This window comes from Anopheles arabiensis, chromosome 3 (assembly GCF_016920715.1).
Source record: "Anopheles arabiensis isolate DONGOLA chromosome 3, AaraD3, whole genome shotgun sequence".
Classification (NCBI taxonomy): Eukaryota; Metazoa; Arthropoda; class Insecta; order Diptera; family Culicidae; genus Anopheles; species Anopheles arabiensis.
Window position 1 is genome coordinate 6196695 of NC_053518.1, and position 19372 is coordinate 6216066.

General features: G+C 49.6%; 3 protein-coding genes across 4 annotated transcripts in view; 2 read left to right on the forward strand and 1 right to left on the reverse strand.

Annotated features, from left to right (window-relative positions):
- Positions 1–5068, reverse strand: part of LOC120904887 (mucin-5AC) — a 64048-nt gene extending 58980 nt beyond the window's left edge. The window contains exon 1 of the mRNA XM_040315348.1: positions 4334–5068. The gene's annotated coding sequence lies outside the window, so the exon portion shown is untranslated. The remainder of the gene's footprint in view (positions 1–4333) is intronic.
- A 1668-nt stretch (positions 5069–6736) lies between these two features.
- LOC120903657 (RNA-splicing ligase RtcB homolog) lies at positions 6737–8529 on the forward strand. Its single transcript, XM_040313218.1, has 2 exons — positions 6737–7092; positions 7174–8529. The coding sequence occupies exons 1-2, from the start codon at positions 6848–6850 to the stop codon at positions 8447–8449; spliced, it is 1521 nt and encodes a 506-aa protein (XP_040169152.1). The 5' UTR covers positions 6737–6847; the 3' UTR covers positions 8450–8529.
- Positions 8530–8862: 333 nt separating this feature from the next.
- On the forward strand, positions 8863–19138 carry LOC120902273 (RING finger and SPRY domain-containing protein 1-like). Of its 2 annotated transcripts, none has more exons than XM_040310883.1 (7): positions 8863–9191; positions 10340–10974; positions 15692–16025; positions 16098–16187; positions 16260–16377; positions 16473–17095; positions 17160–19138. In XM_040310883.1, the coding sequence occupies exons 2-7, from the start codon at positions 10697–10699 to the stop codon at positions 17469–17471; spliced, it is 1755 nt and encodes a 584-aa protein (XP_040166817.1). In that variant the 5' UTR covers positions 8863–9191; positions 10340–10696; the 3' UTR covers positions 17472–19138. The 2 variants fall into 2 exon arrangements, with proteins under 2 accessions (XP_040166817.1, XP_040166819.1); XM_040310885.1 differs by having other exon boundaries at positions 8878–8924.
- Positions 19139–19372: the final 234 nt, after the last annotated feature.

Genomic DNA, 19372 nt, shown 5'->3' on the forward strand with positions numbered 1-19372 from the left:
TTCCCCTTCACTGACCCCCGTCATTGGTTATCATGATTGTACCGAGAGAGTACAGTTTTGTCTCTGTGCAGCGAAAAAAAGCGGACAACCCGAGCATGCCAACGGGGTGGCCCTTGATTCTCTGGTGACAATCCATGGAATGGGTGAAAAAATGGCAACCGAGCCGAAATTGGTTGCTACTGGACAATGCCAAGTAGTAGCAAATGGAAAATGCAAGTCAAAGTGGTAAATGAAATCCATTCGCTACACCATTATGCTTGGTACTGCACTGGAACCATTGAATGGGGTACCGTTTGTGTGGGGCTGCACTGCAAAGAAAAGCACCCTGCAGAATGACGTGCCGTACGTTTACTTTTCTGTTTCTTCTGCTGTTTTCAGTCAGCCACAAGTAGGAAGCTGAGCGATAGAAATATACATGGAAAAAAGGCCTGCAAGAGTACGAGATAAGTTAATATTTTATGACTCAAACAACACCCATCCGAAACAAGCTCATTTATGAGCCGATAAGTATGCGTGTGACATTAAGCCGGGCTTAGATACGGTTAAACCCTGTGGCGCTCCTTGTAAATGTCTCTCGCTTTTCATTATTTATTCGATTAAACCACTACATGATCTACAAAAAAAAAGAAGATAAGGCCTTCAGCACAAAACCATACCGAGAAGTAATTAGCAAAAAAAGGAGATTTTCATAATAAAAACAAGCATCATAAATCCCGCGGGGAGCCAAAAGTCCCCTATGGAGAGGGCTTGTACTCTTATATCTGAAATTCCTATTTTTACGACCCACTTCCACTGCTACTACTACGGCTCAATTGAAAGCTACGTGCTTGCCAGGGTACTTGCCGCATGTATTATTACCATCCCGGCACATACACACTTAATCCTGCCCCTGGTGTGAGACACACGAATGCCACCGTGTGGCCGGGGGAAGTAATTAACATTGCTACCATTTACCAACATTCGCTCACCCGCTCGTATGTCACTGTGGATTCTCGGCGTATTCTTCTTGCACTCTTTTTCCCTGTATTAAAATGTCAAAAATTCAATTTCAATTTAACACTCATTACACACACACCCACCCGTGGTGAGCAGCCCGGTCTGGCCTTCGAAATCCGGCTGCTGGTGGGTTTCTGCAGAATTGCAAATAGCGCTCTTTCCTTCAGCTGCAGTTTGGAACTGGGGCGCAAAATGTGCCACTGGATCGGACACACCATCCGACCTGAGACCTTGACGTCACACCCGTTACCAACGACAACGGTGGCTTGCTGAGCCATGAATCTGGTTTGCTGTTGCAGCTTTATTGCTTTGCATTGTACCAGGTATGTTTGTGAGCTTTACTCCAAAATTCGACGCCAAAAGTGCCCAAAAGAAATGGTTCCCTGTTCGCCGGTAAAAGTAGTTTACCACTGTCTGCTGATGATGATCTCTTGCCACGGATCTCTTTGGCATTGAACGGATGCCTTCACAGTGTCTCACGAACACGAACGAATGAAATGTTATGATACGTTGGTAACGTATAAACAAGTGGTCGAGTTTTCCAAAGGCTACTGTGCTTTTGGTCCTGTTGCTCCTTCGCTTGAACGGTTGTGGCCCACTGGGATGGGGATTTAATTTACTCTCTCCCTCCTTCTACCCACTCCAGTCTGGTATCCGTCTGTGTCCTTGAAATGCTGAACTTCAGTGCCTTTCTACAACAGCCTCCGACATGAACCATGCGGCCAATAATTTCACTTAACCATCGACCGCAGGCGTACTCCGGGGGAAGTTGTTTGTTGTGTTTTTTTTCGGTCCCTCCCTGTACGATGTACGCACCAAAATGTCATGATAATGAGAGATACGCACTCATTTACGCACCAACCTGTGCGTTCACCTGTGCAAGGGTTAGTGGCGCGGGAAAACCCTTCCCGTCTTTTAACGGTACATTTGAACGGTTCGCAACGGTTCGCCCGGGCCGGCCCACGGAATCGGGGCCACTCGGCGGTCTGTTTTTCAGTGCGCACATCTTGCGCAGACGGTGCAGACGACACATCTTTTCGACGCCTACTCGCCAATTCCACCGAGTGCGACTTTTGAGACTTTGCTCCTTCCCAAAGTGCCTCAGAAAACATCTTCCCATGAAAGGTAAAGACCTCGCCCCGGGATGAAGAATCTGCCCCCCTGTATGGCGAGGCGTAACGGTAGCGAGCTAAAGTTTGAGTCAAATCCATTGGCTACATTTCATGCACATTTGACTCACTTAGAATACACACCTCAGGTCGATGCATGGCTGCAAATGGCTCGAGTGTCATATATTTTACACGATCTAGGAACCAAAAGTGCAATCTGCAGCTGCAACTCGATCTTAATCCAATGAACGAAGCAGCTTTCGCAATACGAAGCTAGACACGCATCGCATGTCTCGGTATGCAAAAAGAAGGCTCTAGCATCTAGTTTATCGATCTCCTAGCATCTCAGCAACCACCCAACGCACACCTTACTTTGGGGTGGAAAAAGTCCGAGTTATGACCCTTAATCCTATGCTTATTGGCCTGTTGGCGATCGGCCAAGTAACGTGAATTATGAGTGCTTGTAGGAGCTACCAGTAACCCAACAGAGAGAGTCCAATAGCCCGCCCAATCAAGCCAATCTCCAAATATGGACAACGTCATTAAAACATCCGCGCATGGATGCTACCACGATAAAGTATTCTCAAAAACAAGCTAATCTTTAAAGCTTATTTGTCGCTTTCTTCCACGAAGGAATGTGTTTCTTTTATCTATGCCGCTTAGAAGTGGTTAGTAAAAAAAACAGACAGCAGCTCACTAATTACACCCCACCCCGAAAACAGGCTCTTTACACACTGACACGCGCATAATCTTTGGTGCGTAATCATGCCATTACTAGCGTTTTGTAATTTAAGTTTCGCTATAAAACCGGTGCTCCACTGCGAACAACATTAACCATTGTGTTGGCTGCTGCTGCTGCTGCTCCACCGGACGCACAGTGGTCTCCGTGGTCTCCGTTAGCTTTTTACGGTCCCGTGAAATGACCTTTCCTGGTAGGCAAATTTCTTACATTTGTCCTTGGTAAAACGCTATAAAAATGCGCTCATGAACACACGAAACGATACAACCTGTTTACACACATGTGCTTAAACCATCCCCTACAACCTTCAAGGTTAGCGCGGGTGTTCGTCTAATTTTGGACACATTTTATGGCCTAGGCCGCTACCAGTCGAACGGGAATCGATACCAACGGCAAGCAAAAAAGCACCTCCACCTTTCAGCATCCAATCCAGCACCTATACACAGTAGCGACACGATCTCCCTTAACCCTGACATCGTAAAGCTTTTTGGCACCACACCCTACGAACTGGCTGCTGCTGCCGGACCCGAAAGTGTCCAAAAGCAGTGTGCTGTCCAAAGCAAAGCAAAGCAAAGCAAAAACGGAACGCCACCGACCGGGTACGCAAAGTGAAACAGGGCCGTGCGTACCATACGCGAACCGAAGGCGATGACGAGTGGGACTCGTTCGAAGGTCTACCGGTGGTGTTTTGGACGGACGGACCCGGCCGCCGAGAGACATTCTGCACCAAGAGACAGCCTGTCCCGACCCCAAACACGGCTTGGGTGGTGCGTAGTACGCGCAGACCTCACCCGAAATGGGTGAAATAAAACCGAAAAAATAAAGTAACATCCAGCAGACGCTTCGAAGCCCAGCTCGCCCATATATGGGTAGGCACGGATGGGTTGGCACTGCTGGGTTGAAAGGAATATCGCTGAGGAAACGGCGGGAAAAGGAACGTCAGAAGATCTAACGGATACGATAGCTAAAGGGTAGGAGCAAAAGCATGGGGGCGCGAAGGGACTGCACTATCCAATACTGAGAGGAAGGTGCACGCTGGCACTATTCGGGGGCGGGAAGGCTAGAAGATAGAGTTGAGGTGTTGAGCAAAATCCGCACCGCGTACGTACGATCACGATCACGAGCGTCTTGGCGCACAAAACCGCGATATGATACATCGCGCGACGGTGCGCGCGAGGTCTTTGCGTGACAGCTGCTGCACCACCACCAAAAGCCACGGCTGAGATATTGGGTGGGTGTCAGAAATTTATGCAACTTTTACATACACACCACACCCAACCCTTTCAACCCCTCCCCCCGCCTCAAGCGTGGCCTTCTTTCGCGCACTATCTTGGCAAGTGGCAGCGCCTGAGACAAACTGTCTCTCGTTGTGTCTTTGCCCTCACCTGATACTGGCTGACGTTAAGAAGGGGGGCTCCTCAAGATAAGACGGTTATGCAAATGTGTGCCGCGTGTTCTAAGCGAAAGTGACTGTGGAATTGGAACTTACCTCCTTTAGACCTTATGATGGACTCTTGGACTCACACCAGCAGCTCAAAACGACGATCGTAAAAAACCTCGGTGACGGCACACGATCGCCACTTAATCAAAACGACGATCGTAAAAAACCTCGGTGACGGCACACGATCGCCACTTAATCAGGCGTTTGGGAATTAGTACTTTTATTGGTTTATATTCCTGCACCTAATCCTGTTACACACACACACACACACACTTCCGTGGCTGTGTCAATGGCTGTCCCTGGAGGCCGCGTGCGAGCGTATGCTAATGAACACTTTTAGTGTTCGAATCACCTGGGTAGCGCGCACTCAACCGGCAGTTATGACTAAACCTATCTTCACTTCGAGACACCGTTTCCAGCAGCCACTGGCCACAGTGACCACACATAGCGCCCCCAAAAATCACCAACTAATTGGGTTCTTCCAATGGCTTTTGGTCCGTACTTTCGCTTGTCGATGCCGTTGGATCTCGCTCGCTGTGATCGTTTGCGCGAAGCTACCGATAATCCGATAGCTGGATGATCACACACGCGATCGTAAAAACCCAAAGACACCAGCAGATGATCGTACGGAAAGGCTGGACACTGGACAACAACCGCAGGAAACCGGACAACTGGACACGGGAATTCATTAACGGATCGGAATCGGTTCGAACTGTTCAGCAGTCGGTCGAAAACTGGTGCAGTCCACCACTAGCCACTATGGTGTGCGAAAATCTCGCCAAAATTCATCGCCCCACAAGCCGCCCTCCCCAGTGGTCCCCCTGCATCCCCCTTTGCGCCACCAGGCCAACCGCTCGGTACGCACGGGAACACGAAGGGAAGCGAATCCGGGCGTGTGTGTGCGCTTCACTCAATGGGGACGAATGTGGTTTTTGACCACTTTTTTGGCAGGTTCACTTTTTTTTTCTCTTTTTTGGGTCTGCCCGCCGTCACGATCACCCGCCGATTCGGCTGCTGCTGCACATGCCATAAACGCTGCTCGCACACACTACGCAGTACGCCGTGTGCGCACGTATGGAAGAGGCGGATTGGAAAATAAATCCCACTTGGAGCGACAATTCCACCGGGTCTACCCAATTTTAAGACACTTCTATGAGTCAGCTGCCACAGCAGGGAAAGAAGTTCGTTGCACTGATATTCTAGCACTCGCGGTTCGCATTGTTGCGCGGGTTTTCCGCCAGCGGGCCTTACGCTCTGCGTCTGCTTTTGGCGTTACAAAATCGGCACTCCTGCCAAGCGGGAACTCGTAGGTTTCCGCAGAATTAAATTGTCTCCAGCTCCAACTGTAGTACCAGCTAGCGTTGACACGGACAGCGTTGTGTGTATGTTCAAATCAAACTCCAACCATCGATCTAGGCTGTGTGTACTAGGTCCGTTTGACTGGGGCGCACACTGGCAATAAGACATCGCATCGGGTCGCATTAGAGCGTTGGGCACGGGGCCAACAGCTAATCTGTCGATTCTCATCTGCCCACGCTGGCCTCCCACCTTGGAAGTGGCGAGGGCCACCAACAGCACAAGATCGGAGCGGTACGGGCGCGAGATCTAAAGCCGAAAGGAACAAGCGTCATCGAACAACACGACAACACCACTCTGATCCGGCCACAAACAGGGACAGCGTCGCGTCGCTCTCTCAGGGCTCAGACTCGAGGGGGGTAGGAGTGGGAAGGTTTTAAATATGCACACGTACTGCTGAACGAAAGCTACTTCCTACTACTACTACTACCTTCCCTTTCGAGGACAGTCCCTTTCGGCGTTGCGTTTGGAAATGATCAATCTTACGGCCAATCCCCCTCAAAAGCCTTCTCCATAAAATGCCAAAGAAATAGGAACATTTGGAACAATTTGGAACAAAAATAAACGTACATACAATAGCAACACATTAGCCACAAAACAATGAATAATGAATGCATTAAACGCGAGGCGGATGAGACACACAACAGCTTCGGCAGCATGTGCGTCGATTTTGGTGGTTGTGGTCAGCTCGGGCTGGCCCCAATTTTGCAATCGCCCACATGTGTTGGAGAACCTTCGCCAAGGACTAAGCGCCGTAAGCGCGCACTTGTTTACTTCGGACAGTCTTTTGCAGAACATTCGCTTAGTGGGACGATAGTTTTTGGAACATCTACCCACAAACTCTTTTATTTTCTCTTGCTGTGAGACAAAAGTGCTTGTGACCGAGTTTTTGCTAAATTTTAAGTCGTAATTGGAAGAATGTAGCTTCTCTAGTGGTATTTTCGAGGCTGATTGAATCAATCACCTTTTATGCAACCGTTACACTAACTGACACGTGCGAAGATTCAAAAATAGACTCCACGCGACTGTTTACGCTACGCAACGAGCTTGCCGTCACTTCAACCCAGGCTGTCAAAGCCGGCTTGTTGCGAGCTGTCAAACATTTGCATCTTTTTTCATAGTTTTGCATTTTTCGTCATTTAGTGAGGCAAAATCCGGAATTACTCACCTTTTTAGTGTCGGCCAAGTTTCGAAAACCACTCCAAAATGGTTGTCCGAGAGTACAACGAGGAGATGAAGTACATCGAGCGGCTTTCGCCGAACAGCTTCCTCATCAAGAAAGGCTTCCAGTCGAACATGAACGTCGAGGGCATATTCTACGCAAACAGCCGGCTGGAGAAGTTGATGTTCGACGAGCTGCGCAATGCCTGCCGGCCCGGAATGACCGGCGGATTTCTTCCCGGCGTGAAGCAGATTGCAAACGTTGCTGCCCTGCCTGGCATCGTTGGACGGTACTGATTACATGCTCCGGGTTTTCACTCGTAAAACATGCCGGCTAATCGCTTCTTCCCCTTCCCAATTGGTTCTTGCAGCTCCGTTGGACTTCCGGACATTCACTCAGGGTATGGGTTCGCCATCGGCAACATGGCCGCGTTCGATATGAGCGATCCGACCTCGATCGTGTCGCCCGGTGGCGTTGGATTCGACATCAACTGTGGCGTGCGTCTGCTTCGCACGAACCTGTTCGAGAAGGACGTGCAGCCGGTAAAGGAGCAGCTCGCCCAGAGCCTGTTCGATCACATTCCCGTGGGTGTAGGTTCTAAGGGTATCATTCCGATGAACGCACACGATCTGGAGGAAGCGCTCGAAATGGGCATGGATTGGTCGCTGCGCGAAGGGTACGTTTGGGCGGAAGACAAAGAGCACTGCGAAGAGTACGGACGAATGCTGAACGCCGACCCGAGCAAGGTTAGTCTGCGGGCGAAGAAACGTGGCCTGCCGCAGCTCGGAACGCTCGGAGCCGGCAACCATTACGCCGAGATACAGGTGGTGGAAGAAATTTACGACAAATACGCCGCCAGCAAGATGGGCATCGAGGAGCTGGGCCAGATCTGCGTGATGATCCATTCCGGGAGCCGCGGTTTCGGCCATCAGGTCGCTACGGACGCGCTGGTCGAGATGGAGAAAGCGATGAAGCGGGACAAAATCGAAACGAACGATCGGCAGCTCGCCTGTGCCCGCATCAACAGTCCCGAGGGTCAGAACTACCTGAAAGCGATGTCGGCGGCGGCCAACTTTGCCTGGGTCAACCGGAGCTCGATGACGTTCCTGACGCGGCAAGCGTTTGCGAAACAGTTCAACACCACGCCGGACGATCTGGACATGCACGTCATTTACGACGTGTCGCACAACGTGGCCAAGATGGAGGAACACATGGTGAACGGCCGACCGAAGCAGCTGCTGGTGCACCGGAAGGGATCGACGCGTGCGTTCCCGCCGCACCATCCACTGATTCCGGTCGATTATCAGCTTACCGGCCAGCCGGTGCTGGTGGGCGGTTCGATGGGCACGTGCAGCTTCGTGCTGACCGGTACCGAGACGGGCATGGTGGAAACGTTCGGCTCGACGTGTCACGGAGCCGGTCGCAGCTTGTCGCGTGCTAAATCGCGCCGCAATCTGGACTACAAGGACGTGCTGCGGGATCTGGAGGAGAAGGGCATTTCGATTCGTGTCGCGTCGCCAAAGCTGGTGCAGGAGGAAGCGCCGGATTCGTACAAGGATGTGCGGGATGTGGTGCAAACGTGCCACGATGTAGGCATAAGCAATAAGGCCATCAAATTGCGTCCGATCGCGGTTATTAAGGGATAAGCGTGGAAGCGATGTCGTGATGGCTGGCGAACTGTGAATACAATTTTGATTTAATAAATTAAAATTCCTTTAAAAATCGACACTGGAAGCATTTTCAACAGTTTCGTAGTGCTGCGATGCACAAGTAGGTTACTGTAAATACGAAGTTGCGATTCGAATGACATTGCACAGTGGGCGATCCATTTGGAGTTTTGTTATTTTAACGCAAACCAACAAAAAATATTTAAATAATATTTCAAATAACACATATTAATACGAAATACAATAATAATTTTATGTTTAAAAAGTTCCAACATCCCTCAATCCCCACATCCCTTCTAATTTCAAATAAAGTAAAACTGCAAACACATTTTTCCAACTGTCAAACGTCACGTCCTGCGGGGCCGCCCATAATTGCCTTGTTGATTCATTGTTTTTTTCTAACTCTCCGCCACCATTCGGGACGGATTAAACGACAGAACGGGCGTAAAAAAAGGTTTCCTCGGCAATCCAAAACCCTCCGCGTTCGCGTGTGCTGTGTCTCGCGCTGTCCCGCCGCGTACGAACATTCCGGCAGCGGTCACTTTCCTTGCGCCACGGGTTGCAGGGAAAATTACGCACCAACTCGAAGTAGTGAAACGCGCGAGTGGCGATTGTGTGCGCTCTGGTGGTGCCGAAGAATCTCAACGTCTCACACGCCAAAAGGCGGACGGCGACAAGTTCGCAACCTACCCCCGTTACCTGTCCCGTTCCACTCTCCTAGGTTGGTTGGTGTGTTGGATTGCATCAACAGTCGAGCAACTTCGCATAGTTGGCCTGAGTTCATTTCCAGTGCTTTTGTGTGTGGTGTGTGTGTGCATTTGTACGGGTGTGTGTGTGTGTGTGGTTCCAAAAGTACCGGACAGTCCGAACCGTTCGGCCGGAACCTTTCCGTGGGGGCTAGGTGTTTATTTTCTATTTCAGTGTCGTTTGCTCTTGTCCCCCTTATCAAGTGATGTAAAGTGAATGTGTGTCCTGGGTGGAGGGGAGGAGGGTGCAGTGCCAGGTCTCAGAAAACACAAACACGCACACATACACACCCCTTTCACACAAACACGGCTACCACTCACTGGTTGCATGCGTGTGTTTATTTTCAAGCGATTGATGGTAATAGCAGCAACAGCAGCAGCAGCAGCAGGCTCCACCGCATAACGAAAGTTCACCACCCCCCATCGAAGCAAGCTTCAATCTCCCTCCCAAGAAGAACCGTTGACCATCATTCGGAGCATGTGTGTGTGCATGTGTGTTTGTATGTGGGATAAAAATGTGATATTAAACAGCAGCGCTAATTGGCAGCATGATCGATGATCCTAGCAGGCGAACCTGAAACACCCCCATTCCCTTGTTTGCACCGTTTTAGCCGACCAAGGAAGTGAGCACACCTCTATCAACCTTGCGTCTATCGTCTCGCCGTCTTAGATCGCCGAACCACCGAGCAGCGGCAGCTGCAGCAGTAGTCGCAACCGACGACGGAAAAAGCGCACCGAGCTAAAAGGTGTCGCAGAACAAATGATCGTAATCGGTGCCGCAACAACCCCTCCGCGAGCCAACCCCGGTGTGCTTTCGCTTTCGTAAACCCCCCCCTCCACACCCCGTGTTAATCATATCTTGTAACGGGAGGGTGCTTTTTGTCACTCACTCCCCCTTCTCGGGCGATTGTGTAAATTGCGTTTGTTTACGCGCATTTTGTCGCTGCGTGCGCACCGCTAATCCGGATGATGCTGGGCGCGACTGGGTCTTGCGTCTGTTGTGCGTACGCGTACCGGGAAAACTGCCCAGTGACGAATGCGGACATGACGAACGGTTTTGTGCCATTTTTAGTACTATAACCCAAACCAAAAAAAAAATCTGTTCAAATTGTTTCTTTCCCAGCGCGCAGTGAGTGAAACAAAAAGGTGTGTGAGTGTAGAAAGTGTCGTGAAAACGTCGGCAAAAAGGAATTTGAAGTAAGAGAGAGAGAAAAAAAAGAAACGCCAATACACCGGAAGCGTGTGTGTGTGTGTCGGCCACGTCGTCGACCGGGGGCCATCTGCAAATATGAAGAAGCTGACCACATAACGGCAAAGGAACACGGGTTTTGTGTGCGGCTCCATCCACCACCATCCACGCCATACTCCACGAGGCGTAGAAGTAGTACGACCCCCGTCCTCTCTCTCTCTCTCTCCCATCCATTCTCTTCGTAGCATTCTTCCCCTCATCTCACCACCCCCCAGCCCGCGTGTATTCGCAATGGGCGTGTGCCTGTGCAAGGACAAGGTCGAGGAGGGATTTGTGGACGACAGTAGCCGGGATTCGTACGCACCGACCGGCAGCGATACGGGCCGGCTGGCGGGCAGTGGCGGTGGCAGCAGCGGTGGACCGAACGGTCAGCAGCAGCAGCATCATCACCATCATCACAACCACCACATCCGGCACTACTCCCGGTCCGATCGGCAGGTTTCACTGTCCGACACGGTGGACGCGCTGGTCAAGGAGACGCTCGAAATCATCCGCTCGATCGTGGACAAGTAAGTGTAACGGATGCGAACGAACGCGCGAAACAGAAACAAAAAAAACAGCCCTTCGAAAAGGGGCATTAATGGGTGGGCCGGGGAGGAGGGCCAATGCTCTGACCCTTGGTAAATGAGTGTAATTATCGAATCGAACCAATGACGTCGTCGCGCGTCCCTTCCGGCCGTTTCCTTCCTGTCCGTCTTTTTGTCCTTGCCAGTCCTAGCCGGAATCGATCCGCGCGACAGCCCCCAATCCTTGGCAGCGATTCGTGGATTGAACCAATTGAAATGTGGTGCCGTTGATTACTCACACGCACCTGCTGTGCCTCTGTGTGTGCGTGTTTATTAACCGAGATATCGAGGACTTTTGGACCCTGCCACGACGACCACGATAATCCTTGCTCGGTTGGCCAGTAGGGCGGAAATTAATTCATTCTGTCAGCGTGAGCTTCTCATTCGGCTGGCAAACGTTTAGTCACCATCGATTGGAAGGGCAATGGGGACAGGGTGATGAAGTGGGGGGGTTTCCGTTCCAAACACGTGCGCACCGTACTGTAAAAGTGAGTGTCCGATTAACGAACGCACCAATGCGATGGATTAGCGGAAGAAAGGAAGCGTGTCAAAGAAACCCCCGTGTCCTCTGACGTGTCCCCACCATTATCGGTCCAAAATGATTCAACATTCAAGAGATAAACGAATAAGCTTTGGTTGGTGGTTGGTGTGCGCTGTCTGTCACCCGAAGGGATGTTGGACATGGACTCATCTCTCGTGCACATTAAAGCAAACATCCTCTGTGTGTGTTTTTTATCATAAAAACGTGTTTTCCCCCCAACAACACTGCATAAAATGCATGCTCATGTGCTCATGTGTTCGCCTTCATTGCCCTTGGCACTTGTTTTACGCATCATCTTACGCGAGCGCACGCGGCGGAAACGGTTAAAAAACTTCATCCGGGGACGGATTTTTGCATTCTTTCTTTCTCTCTCTCTTTCTCTCTCTGCCCCTTTAATCAGCATCCCCCAGCACACAACACAACACCCCGCACAGTCGATGATATTAATGTCGTTCTGATAAGCTCGCATTGTTCGCCTACGCGAGTCGACGTCATCATCACAATCGGGTAGCGTAGTAATAGTGGCCGTACAAAACCACCTCCCAGCGGGAATTATACAATGGGCGGTACAAAGTACGAGGAGCAGCCGTATGTGAATTGGGCTTTTTTTGCAATAGGTCCCCCTTCCCCCTTTTGGCCACGTTTCGGAAGAGGTTTGAAATGATTTCCTCCATTACAATTAATGCCCATTATTCGCTCAGCTTGCTCAACTGCGTCTCTCCGGAGCAGCCAGTTCTCATGCTTTATGTATGGGGCACGCTGTCTTTGGGCAATTATGATTTTCTTCTATTGTCTGCTGCTGCTGCGACAGATTTCGAGATTTTGATGAATTCCGCACTGCGCTCTCTTTTGCCATCCTAACAAATCCTCACAGTGATCTCACAAACTTTGTCTAATTCGTCATTGGCTCGTGTCCCCGTCATACGGTCGCAAATGGCACATTGCAAAAGAAAATCCCCATTTCATCACAACCAAGCAAACACACAGACACACACACACATCGCGTCTATTTTTCGGTCTCTACCTTTATGCGCTGGACATGCTGGCTGGTCTCTTGGCATGGTTTGTGGACCGGCACAACACGTCGATAATATTGGGTTTTTGCTGGTTCGGGGTCGGGCTGGCGAAAGAAAGTGGGTACGTCGTTTTGGTTGCTTTGTCGCCCCATAATAAGCAAAATAGGGGGCTCTTGCCAAGGAACCAAAGTTCTATGTCGCACACAAACACACACACACACACGCATCAAAGCAACCATTTGTATGAAGCACGCGAACACGCGTATCGCATTACGAAAATGGGAAGGAAACTATCAAGCACACACATTGCGAACTCGTGAGAAAACAGGGGGTGCCGGGAGGTGTAAAGGTCCTTCTAAGTCTAATTAATTTTCACACGAAACCTTTTTTTTCACTGAGATTATGTTCGCACACACTCACATACACACTCACACACTACCCCACCTCAGTTAGTAAGTAGCGGGTTTGGGTTGGCGTCATGCGGGAATTTAGGACACAAAGTAGGGTGTTGAATTAGAATGAGTTTTATTGGTTTTCTGGGTTTTGTTTTTTTTCTTTGATGAAAAATTTGTGTTAGTACAAGAGAAAGGTAAGAGCTTCAGTCAACAGTATTTGCAAGGAAAAGTAGTGTATCCTTTATAATAAAAAAGCAAAGTTCTGAGGAAAGTTAAACCAACCAACCAGAAGGGTTGCTTTGACAGCTTTGAAACTCAAAATGTGTTTTTAGTTCTAGACGAGTTGCCTTGGAAACGATCTCTGACAAACCCACTAGTAGTGAGTAACTCACTGCAGCACGGCTTTAAATCTAATCCCTGAACTAGTGATGGGTAAAGTTGGCAAAAATGTGGAGTTGACTCCGATCCGATGCCGATAATTTCGGAACCGACTTAGGTTTTTCCACCCAGCATTATCCGGAGTCATTTGGAGTCTTCTGGAGCTGTTCGGAATCGTCTGCAGCCGTCCGGAGTCGGAGTCGTCCGAAGTTGCCCGGAGTAAGAGTCGTGCGGAATCGATTGGAGTCGAAACAAAGGCCTGTAATGCACACGAAATGCACACGAAAGACAAAAAACACAACGAAATGAAATGCCTGATCACAAGCGCATTGTACAGGACGACTCCAATTGATTCCGAACGACTCTGGACAACTCCGAATGACTCCGACTTCGGACGGCTCCTGACGAGCCCGGACGGCTCCTGACGTCCCCGGATGGCTCCTGGCGACTCCGGATGATTCCGGACAACTCCTGAAGACTCTGATTCTGGGCAGAACAGAACTGCTTCTTTTTCTTTGGCACAACAACAACCGTTGTCGGTCAAGGCCTGCCTTGTACCCACTAGTGAAGTGAGCTTGACCTTGGCTTTCAGTGACTTATATTGTTACCATAGCAGGATAGTCAGTCCTACGTATGGGGGCACGGTCTATTCGGGGCTTGAACCCATGACGGGCATGTTGTTAAGTCGTACGAGTTGACGATTGTACCACCAGACCGGCCCGAGACCGACTAGTTCTGGGCAGAACTAGTAGTTGCGATTTTGCCGGAGTCGGATCTGAGTCGTAGGTGGACTCCAGAGAGCACATCGCTGTTCTGAAACGATCAACGCCAAAATATTGTATTTGTACTAATCAGAATAGATAACAAAACTATTTTTCAGAAAACGTTTTAGTTTCAATCGCTAAATCTATTTTGTTTGCTTAAAACGTACTTAAACGTATGTACCAACTAAAAACAAAAACAAAAAAGAAATCATCTTGCTGCATTGCTTGTCGATCCTTATCACCCTTTCCCCCCTTACGGGTGATAGCAACAAAAGCGAGCATGGATATCACTAATCCATATCAACGCTCTTTTTGCGTAGATAGCTTGACCGAAAACACCCTGCCACCTTGCAATGACGCGAAAAAGACACGCGCACGCTCTTCATCCGCAACCGGGGGATTGCCTGTTGTTGGCGCAAGTCGTTAGTCACCCCTGCTGATAAGGAAGTGCACGCTGGATGAGGAAAGGGACGGGGATCGATAGGGGGATGGTGCTCCGCACGTCGACTTCAAAGCGAAGCGAAACGTGCCCTTTTAATCCTTCAAAAAGTGTGCATTTTGTTGTGCCGCCCTCTCACTCTCTGCTTTGCTACTTTTTCGGTCACATATTAATAACACCGAGTGTACGTGCCCGTGCAAGTGTTGAATGCGAAGACGCTACGCAAGACGCGCTGCACCTGCATTTGTAGGCAAGCGAGCGAGCGGATGACGTTTGCTTGTGCTGTGATTAATCCGATCGGTGGAAGGAAATCTGTATTCACATCCGATTACAGATGATGCGTCCCGTACAATCTAACAAGATAATTCAATTGGAATTTGCTAACATTCTGTCCTCCTCGGCGTCGTCTTGTTTGTGAGTGGCCCTCTCCCCAACCCAACCCACTGGAAATGGAGTGAGGGTAGGGCAATGCTATCGTGGGAAAGCATCGGAAGGTGGGTGGAGTGTGTTGTACCTTGCCGTTTGTTGTACAAATAAACGAATTGCATCGCGATGCAATGCAGCTTTAAGCAAGAGAGGAGGAACCGTTTGCATGCATGCCAATCACTAACACTACAGTTTCGCAAAGCTGGCAATGCATGTCAGGCGATGCAATGATTACATTTCGCTCGCGCAAATGCTTCGTTCTGGAGAAGAAAGATACGAAAAAGGACGCCCGGCAGTGGCGCGCCTTCCGTGATTGACCCTGAAGTAGAGGGGGAAGTGGCAGAAAGTTGGGGCTCACCGGATGGTATATTGATTCAACACTTGAGCGCTCTCTTTCTCTAGCTACCGGAGTGGCCGGAGAAGTGCACGGATCCCTTTTGCTCAAGGACGCTTACTCGTCTTGTGCGAGATGTTTGCACTCACACCAAAAAAAGCGATGTGTGTTACTTTCGAGCCTTTTTACCCCACCGGTGATGGTGAATAATTTAATTGTTAGCAATCAATAAGAGGATGTAGAGTTACGTGCCTGATTGCTTCACTGGGCAGAGGAGAGCCTTTTCTCCATGAAATAGTTTTGTAACCAAAATGCATCACAACTGCAATTATTAATCTCCCTTTTATCTCCGTTTTTCATCTTCCAGTGAACCGGAAACACCCAGCTCGATGGTGATGCTGCACGACCTAACGGACAAACCGTCCGGCTGGATACAGCTGGTAAAGTCCCTAATACGCGTGGTGCCGCTGGACAATCCGATGGGCCCGAGCGTGATCACGCTACTGCTCGACGATAGCCCGCTGCCGTCGAAGGAATCGGTGCTGGAGGTGGCCGACATGATAACACGATCGATACGCCGCACGCCAAAGCGCGAGCGCAACATGTGCATCATACTGGGCTTCCTGGCGGAGCGTCTGGCCGGTCCGTGCAGCATATCGGCCCTGTCGGAGGTAACGCTCGGCTATTTGCTAGGGAATTTGGTAAGTTTCGATGTGTGTAAAGTGTTGTAGCACTGGGCTGATGCGTTCTTTTGTCCTGTCCCCCTAATCTAGGACGAAGGAATCCACCCAGACGTGATGCTGTTTTCGCTGATCGCGCTGGAAAAGTTCGCACAAACGAGTGAAAACAAGAGCACCATTAGGGTGAGTGTTGGAGGGTTGGATCTATCGCTCCCGTTGAACGATGAAGCTAAAGACATTTTCCTTCAATTGTAGCGAAAACTGGCACTCTATCCGGACAATCCACTGCTGCGGCTCGAACGACACATCACCAACAATGATTTCACCCTGCGACAGGTCGGCTTTTGCGCCCAATGGTGTCTCGATAACTATTGTAAGCGAGCCTCGTGGAAGTCCTTTTTTTGGAATGCTTACTGATCCTTCCCCTTCCTTCTCTCTCTCTCTCTCTCTCTCTCTCTCTCCTGCCAGTCCTTATCGATGGTCGGCAATACTCATACGAGGTGGCGGACGTCAGCAACGTGAACGTGATGCTCAACACGCGCGACGTCAGCGAGTACCTGAAAATCTCGGCCGACGGGCTGACGGCCCGCTGCGACGCGTACTCGTTCGAGAGCGTCCGGTGCACGTACCAGGTGAATGCGGGCTGCTGGTACTACGAGGTGCTGATCATGACACCGGGCGTGATGCAGATCGGCTGGGCGACCAAGGATTCCAACTTCCTCAGCCACGAGGGCTACGGCATCGGGGACGATGCGTACTCGATCGCGTTCGACGGCTGCCGGAAGCTGATCTGGCACAAGGCGAAACCGATGCAGCACAACCTGAACGTGTGGTCGGGCGGTTCGGTGCTCGGCTGTCTGCTCGATCTGGACGCGCGCGAAGTCATCTTCAGCCTGGACGGGGTGGAGGGCGAGGTGCTGAAGCAGCTGTTCGAGTCGAGCGACACGATCGATGGGTTCTTTGCGGCGGCCTCGTTCATGTCCTTCCAGCAGTGCCGGTTCAACTTTGGCTCCACGCCGTTTGTCTATCCGCCCAAAAATCGCCCCTTCAAGAGCTTTAACGATCATGCGGCGCTGAGCGAGCAGGATAAGGTGAGCGAAAGCCCACCCGGTAGTACGATTCAAGTCTACAATTCTCCTTTCTCCTTCGCTTCAGATTGTTTTGCCCCGTCATCTGTTCCTGGAGCAGCTGCGCAAGCTGAGTGTGCGCGAGGATTCCTGCACGCTGTGCTTCGACATGAAGGCGACGATACGAATCGAACCGTGCCAGCATCGCGGTTTCTGTACGAACTGTGCCGCACTGTTGCAGTTCTGTCCGATGTGTCGCGCCGACATTGTCAGTACGGTGCAGGAGGAAACGCCCCCGGACGATACCAGCCCGGGGGGCAGCTCGGAAGCGAATCAATCGAGCGGGAGCGGCGTGCTGCCCAAAGCAACCAACGCAGAGGAGGAACAGGCGCAAGTGTAAGTGCGCCGGAACGCCACACGGACCACCAGGCACCAGGCGGGAAAGTGTTTGCGAGCGATCGAGCGCTGTGCTTGTGTTTAATGCGGGGTTACACTGCTTTGCTTAGCAAGCCCTCCATTTTTCGGCAAATGTGTCCTAATGCAGTGAGAAAATGTGATAGCTTTCTATTGGAGAAAACGGAACACTAGCTAACTGTACAGCAAACACAACAAAAACACGAGCGAAACAAAGTGTGATAGGAAGGAGAAGTAGTGAACGATAGAACAAGAGAGAGATAGATAGACCGGTGCGATAGCCTCTGGCCTATAAGCAAACAAATGGGTCCCTAGCAGTGTGTGTTTGTTTTTTAAACGCCATGTGTGTCGTTGTAAAACGTTACATCGTGTCACATGGCTTGTGTACTTATTATGTACTGTGTAGGTAATCGGTTGAGATCTTCTCCCCTCACCGCCTCTCGTTTACATTATATTTGTCACCACAATTTGCCATCACAAAAAGTGTCACGCCCGGGGCAGGGGAAAGGAAGAAACACGGTTTAAACTTTCGGTCAATGTTTTTCTCGATGTTTTGCGTAACCGTCTTCCGGTTTTACACGTCGTTTGAGTTTCAGAAACTCTCTGTGCAAAGGTGTTCGAGAAGCACAACTCCGGACCGGTGTAATTGCATCATTTTTAATACGTTATACGTTAGGGTACTAAGTATTAGGGGCTATCACTGCGTAACCTGTATGGATTTAGTTATTTGTTTAGTGTTTCGAGTTTGTTGTTTTTAGACACACCTGTGCTGAACGTATTACTGCTGCTCGTGCATATACGTTCATCGAAGACAATACAACTAGAAAGAGCTATTTAACCATGAAACAATCAGCACATTGCACTAATAACTTGCCACACCTAGTGACCTAAGATGGGAATGTTTGTGAAGGAGTGGCAAGGAACTCGTCAGTGCACGCGCGCGTTAGTTTTGGGAATAGGCAAAATAGGCAAACAAAAGCAACGACGACTGGGGGGGGGGAGTCTATGCAGAGAACATTAGAGGAGTAGAATTACAGTTTCTCCATATGGGGTCCGTTTTTGCGATCCATGAATTTTGGTTTGCTGTACCATTTACTTTTCGCGGATTAGTGTGGTAGCGTTTTAACACAGCACCGGGAGCATTACAATAGCAAAGCAGAAAACATTATTCGTCAAGTTTGTTACGTTTAAAGTAGTTCAATAAAATACACGAACAAACATAGACATACACATTCAGCAACATGCAAAGCACAGGTATCAATAACGTCATTTTTTCTGTTCCTTTACAACAGCACCGAGGTACGCTACCAAAAAAAACATAGCAAAAAGAAACCTATCTCAAAAAAACAGGCCGTTGAAAAGAGGGTGGTATAGCAGTAGCAGCGGGTCCAGTAACATTCATTAGTTAGTGAACTGCGTGAAATGTTGTTGTGCACAGGGAAGAGTTGTAGGAAACGATGATGTATAAATAGGGTAACAAATACGACTGATATATTTTTGTACACGCGCAAAAGCATTGTATGGAACAGGGGATTGTAAATAATGGCTAGTAAGAGTATGTGCGAAATGTGTAAAACAGAGTTTGATTTATAAAAACGCCACTGAGTAAAACAAAACAATGGACCGAACATGTTCATGTTATTTAATGAAAAATCGTTGTTGGATGCTTTTTTTTGCTCATAGCAATATCACACACGGATGGAATATTTCTTTATTTTTGTTAATATAAAGTTAATCAATGAAAAGGTAGTATGGTAGCAGCTGAACGTTGAACAAAGCCAATCAAATGTTATTCGGCAACGGTTTTCCACCGACCGTTCATTTTCAAATCCACGCATACGTCAGACGTAAGACGTTTGAATGCGCAAGCGAGATGGCAACAATGGA

Bases quoted from the DNA above. Each gene is read 5' to 3' on its own strand.
- LOC120903657 (XM_040313218.1), top strand. From the start codon at position 6,848: ATGGTTGTCCGAGAGTACAACGAGGAGATGAAGTACATCGAGCGGCTT. The intron at 7,093-7,173 runs GTACTGATTACA...TGGTTCTTGCAG, and splicing joins CTGCCTGGCATCGTTGGACG to CTCCGTTGGACTTCCGGACA.
- LOC120902273 (XM_040310883.1), top strand. From the start codon at position 10,697: ATGGGCGTGTGCCTGTGCAAGGACAAGGTCGAGGAGGGATTTGTGGAC. The intron at 16,026-16,097 runs GTAAGTTTCGAT...CCCCTAATCTAG, and splicing joins GCTATTTGCTAGGGAATTTG to GACGAAGGAATCCACCCAGA. The intron at 16,378-16,472 runs GTAAGCGAGCCT...CTCTCCTGCCAG, and splicing joins ATGGTGTCTCGATAACTATT to TCCTTATCGATGGTCGGCAA.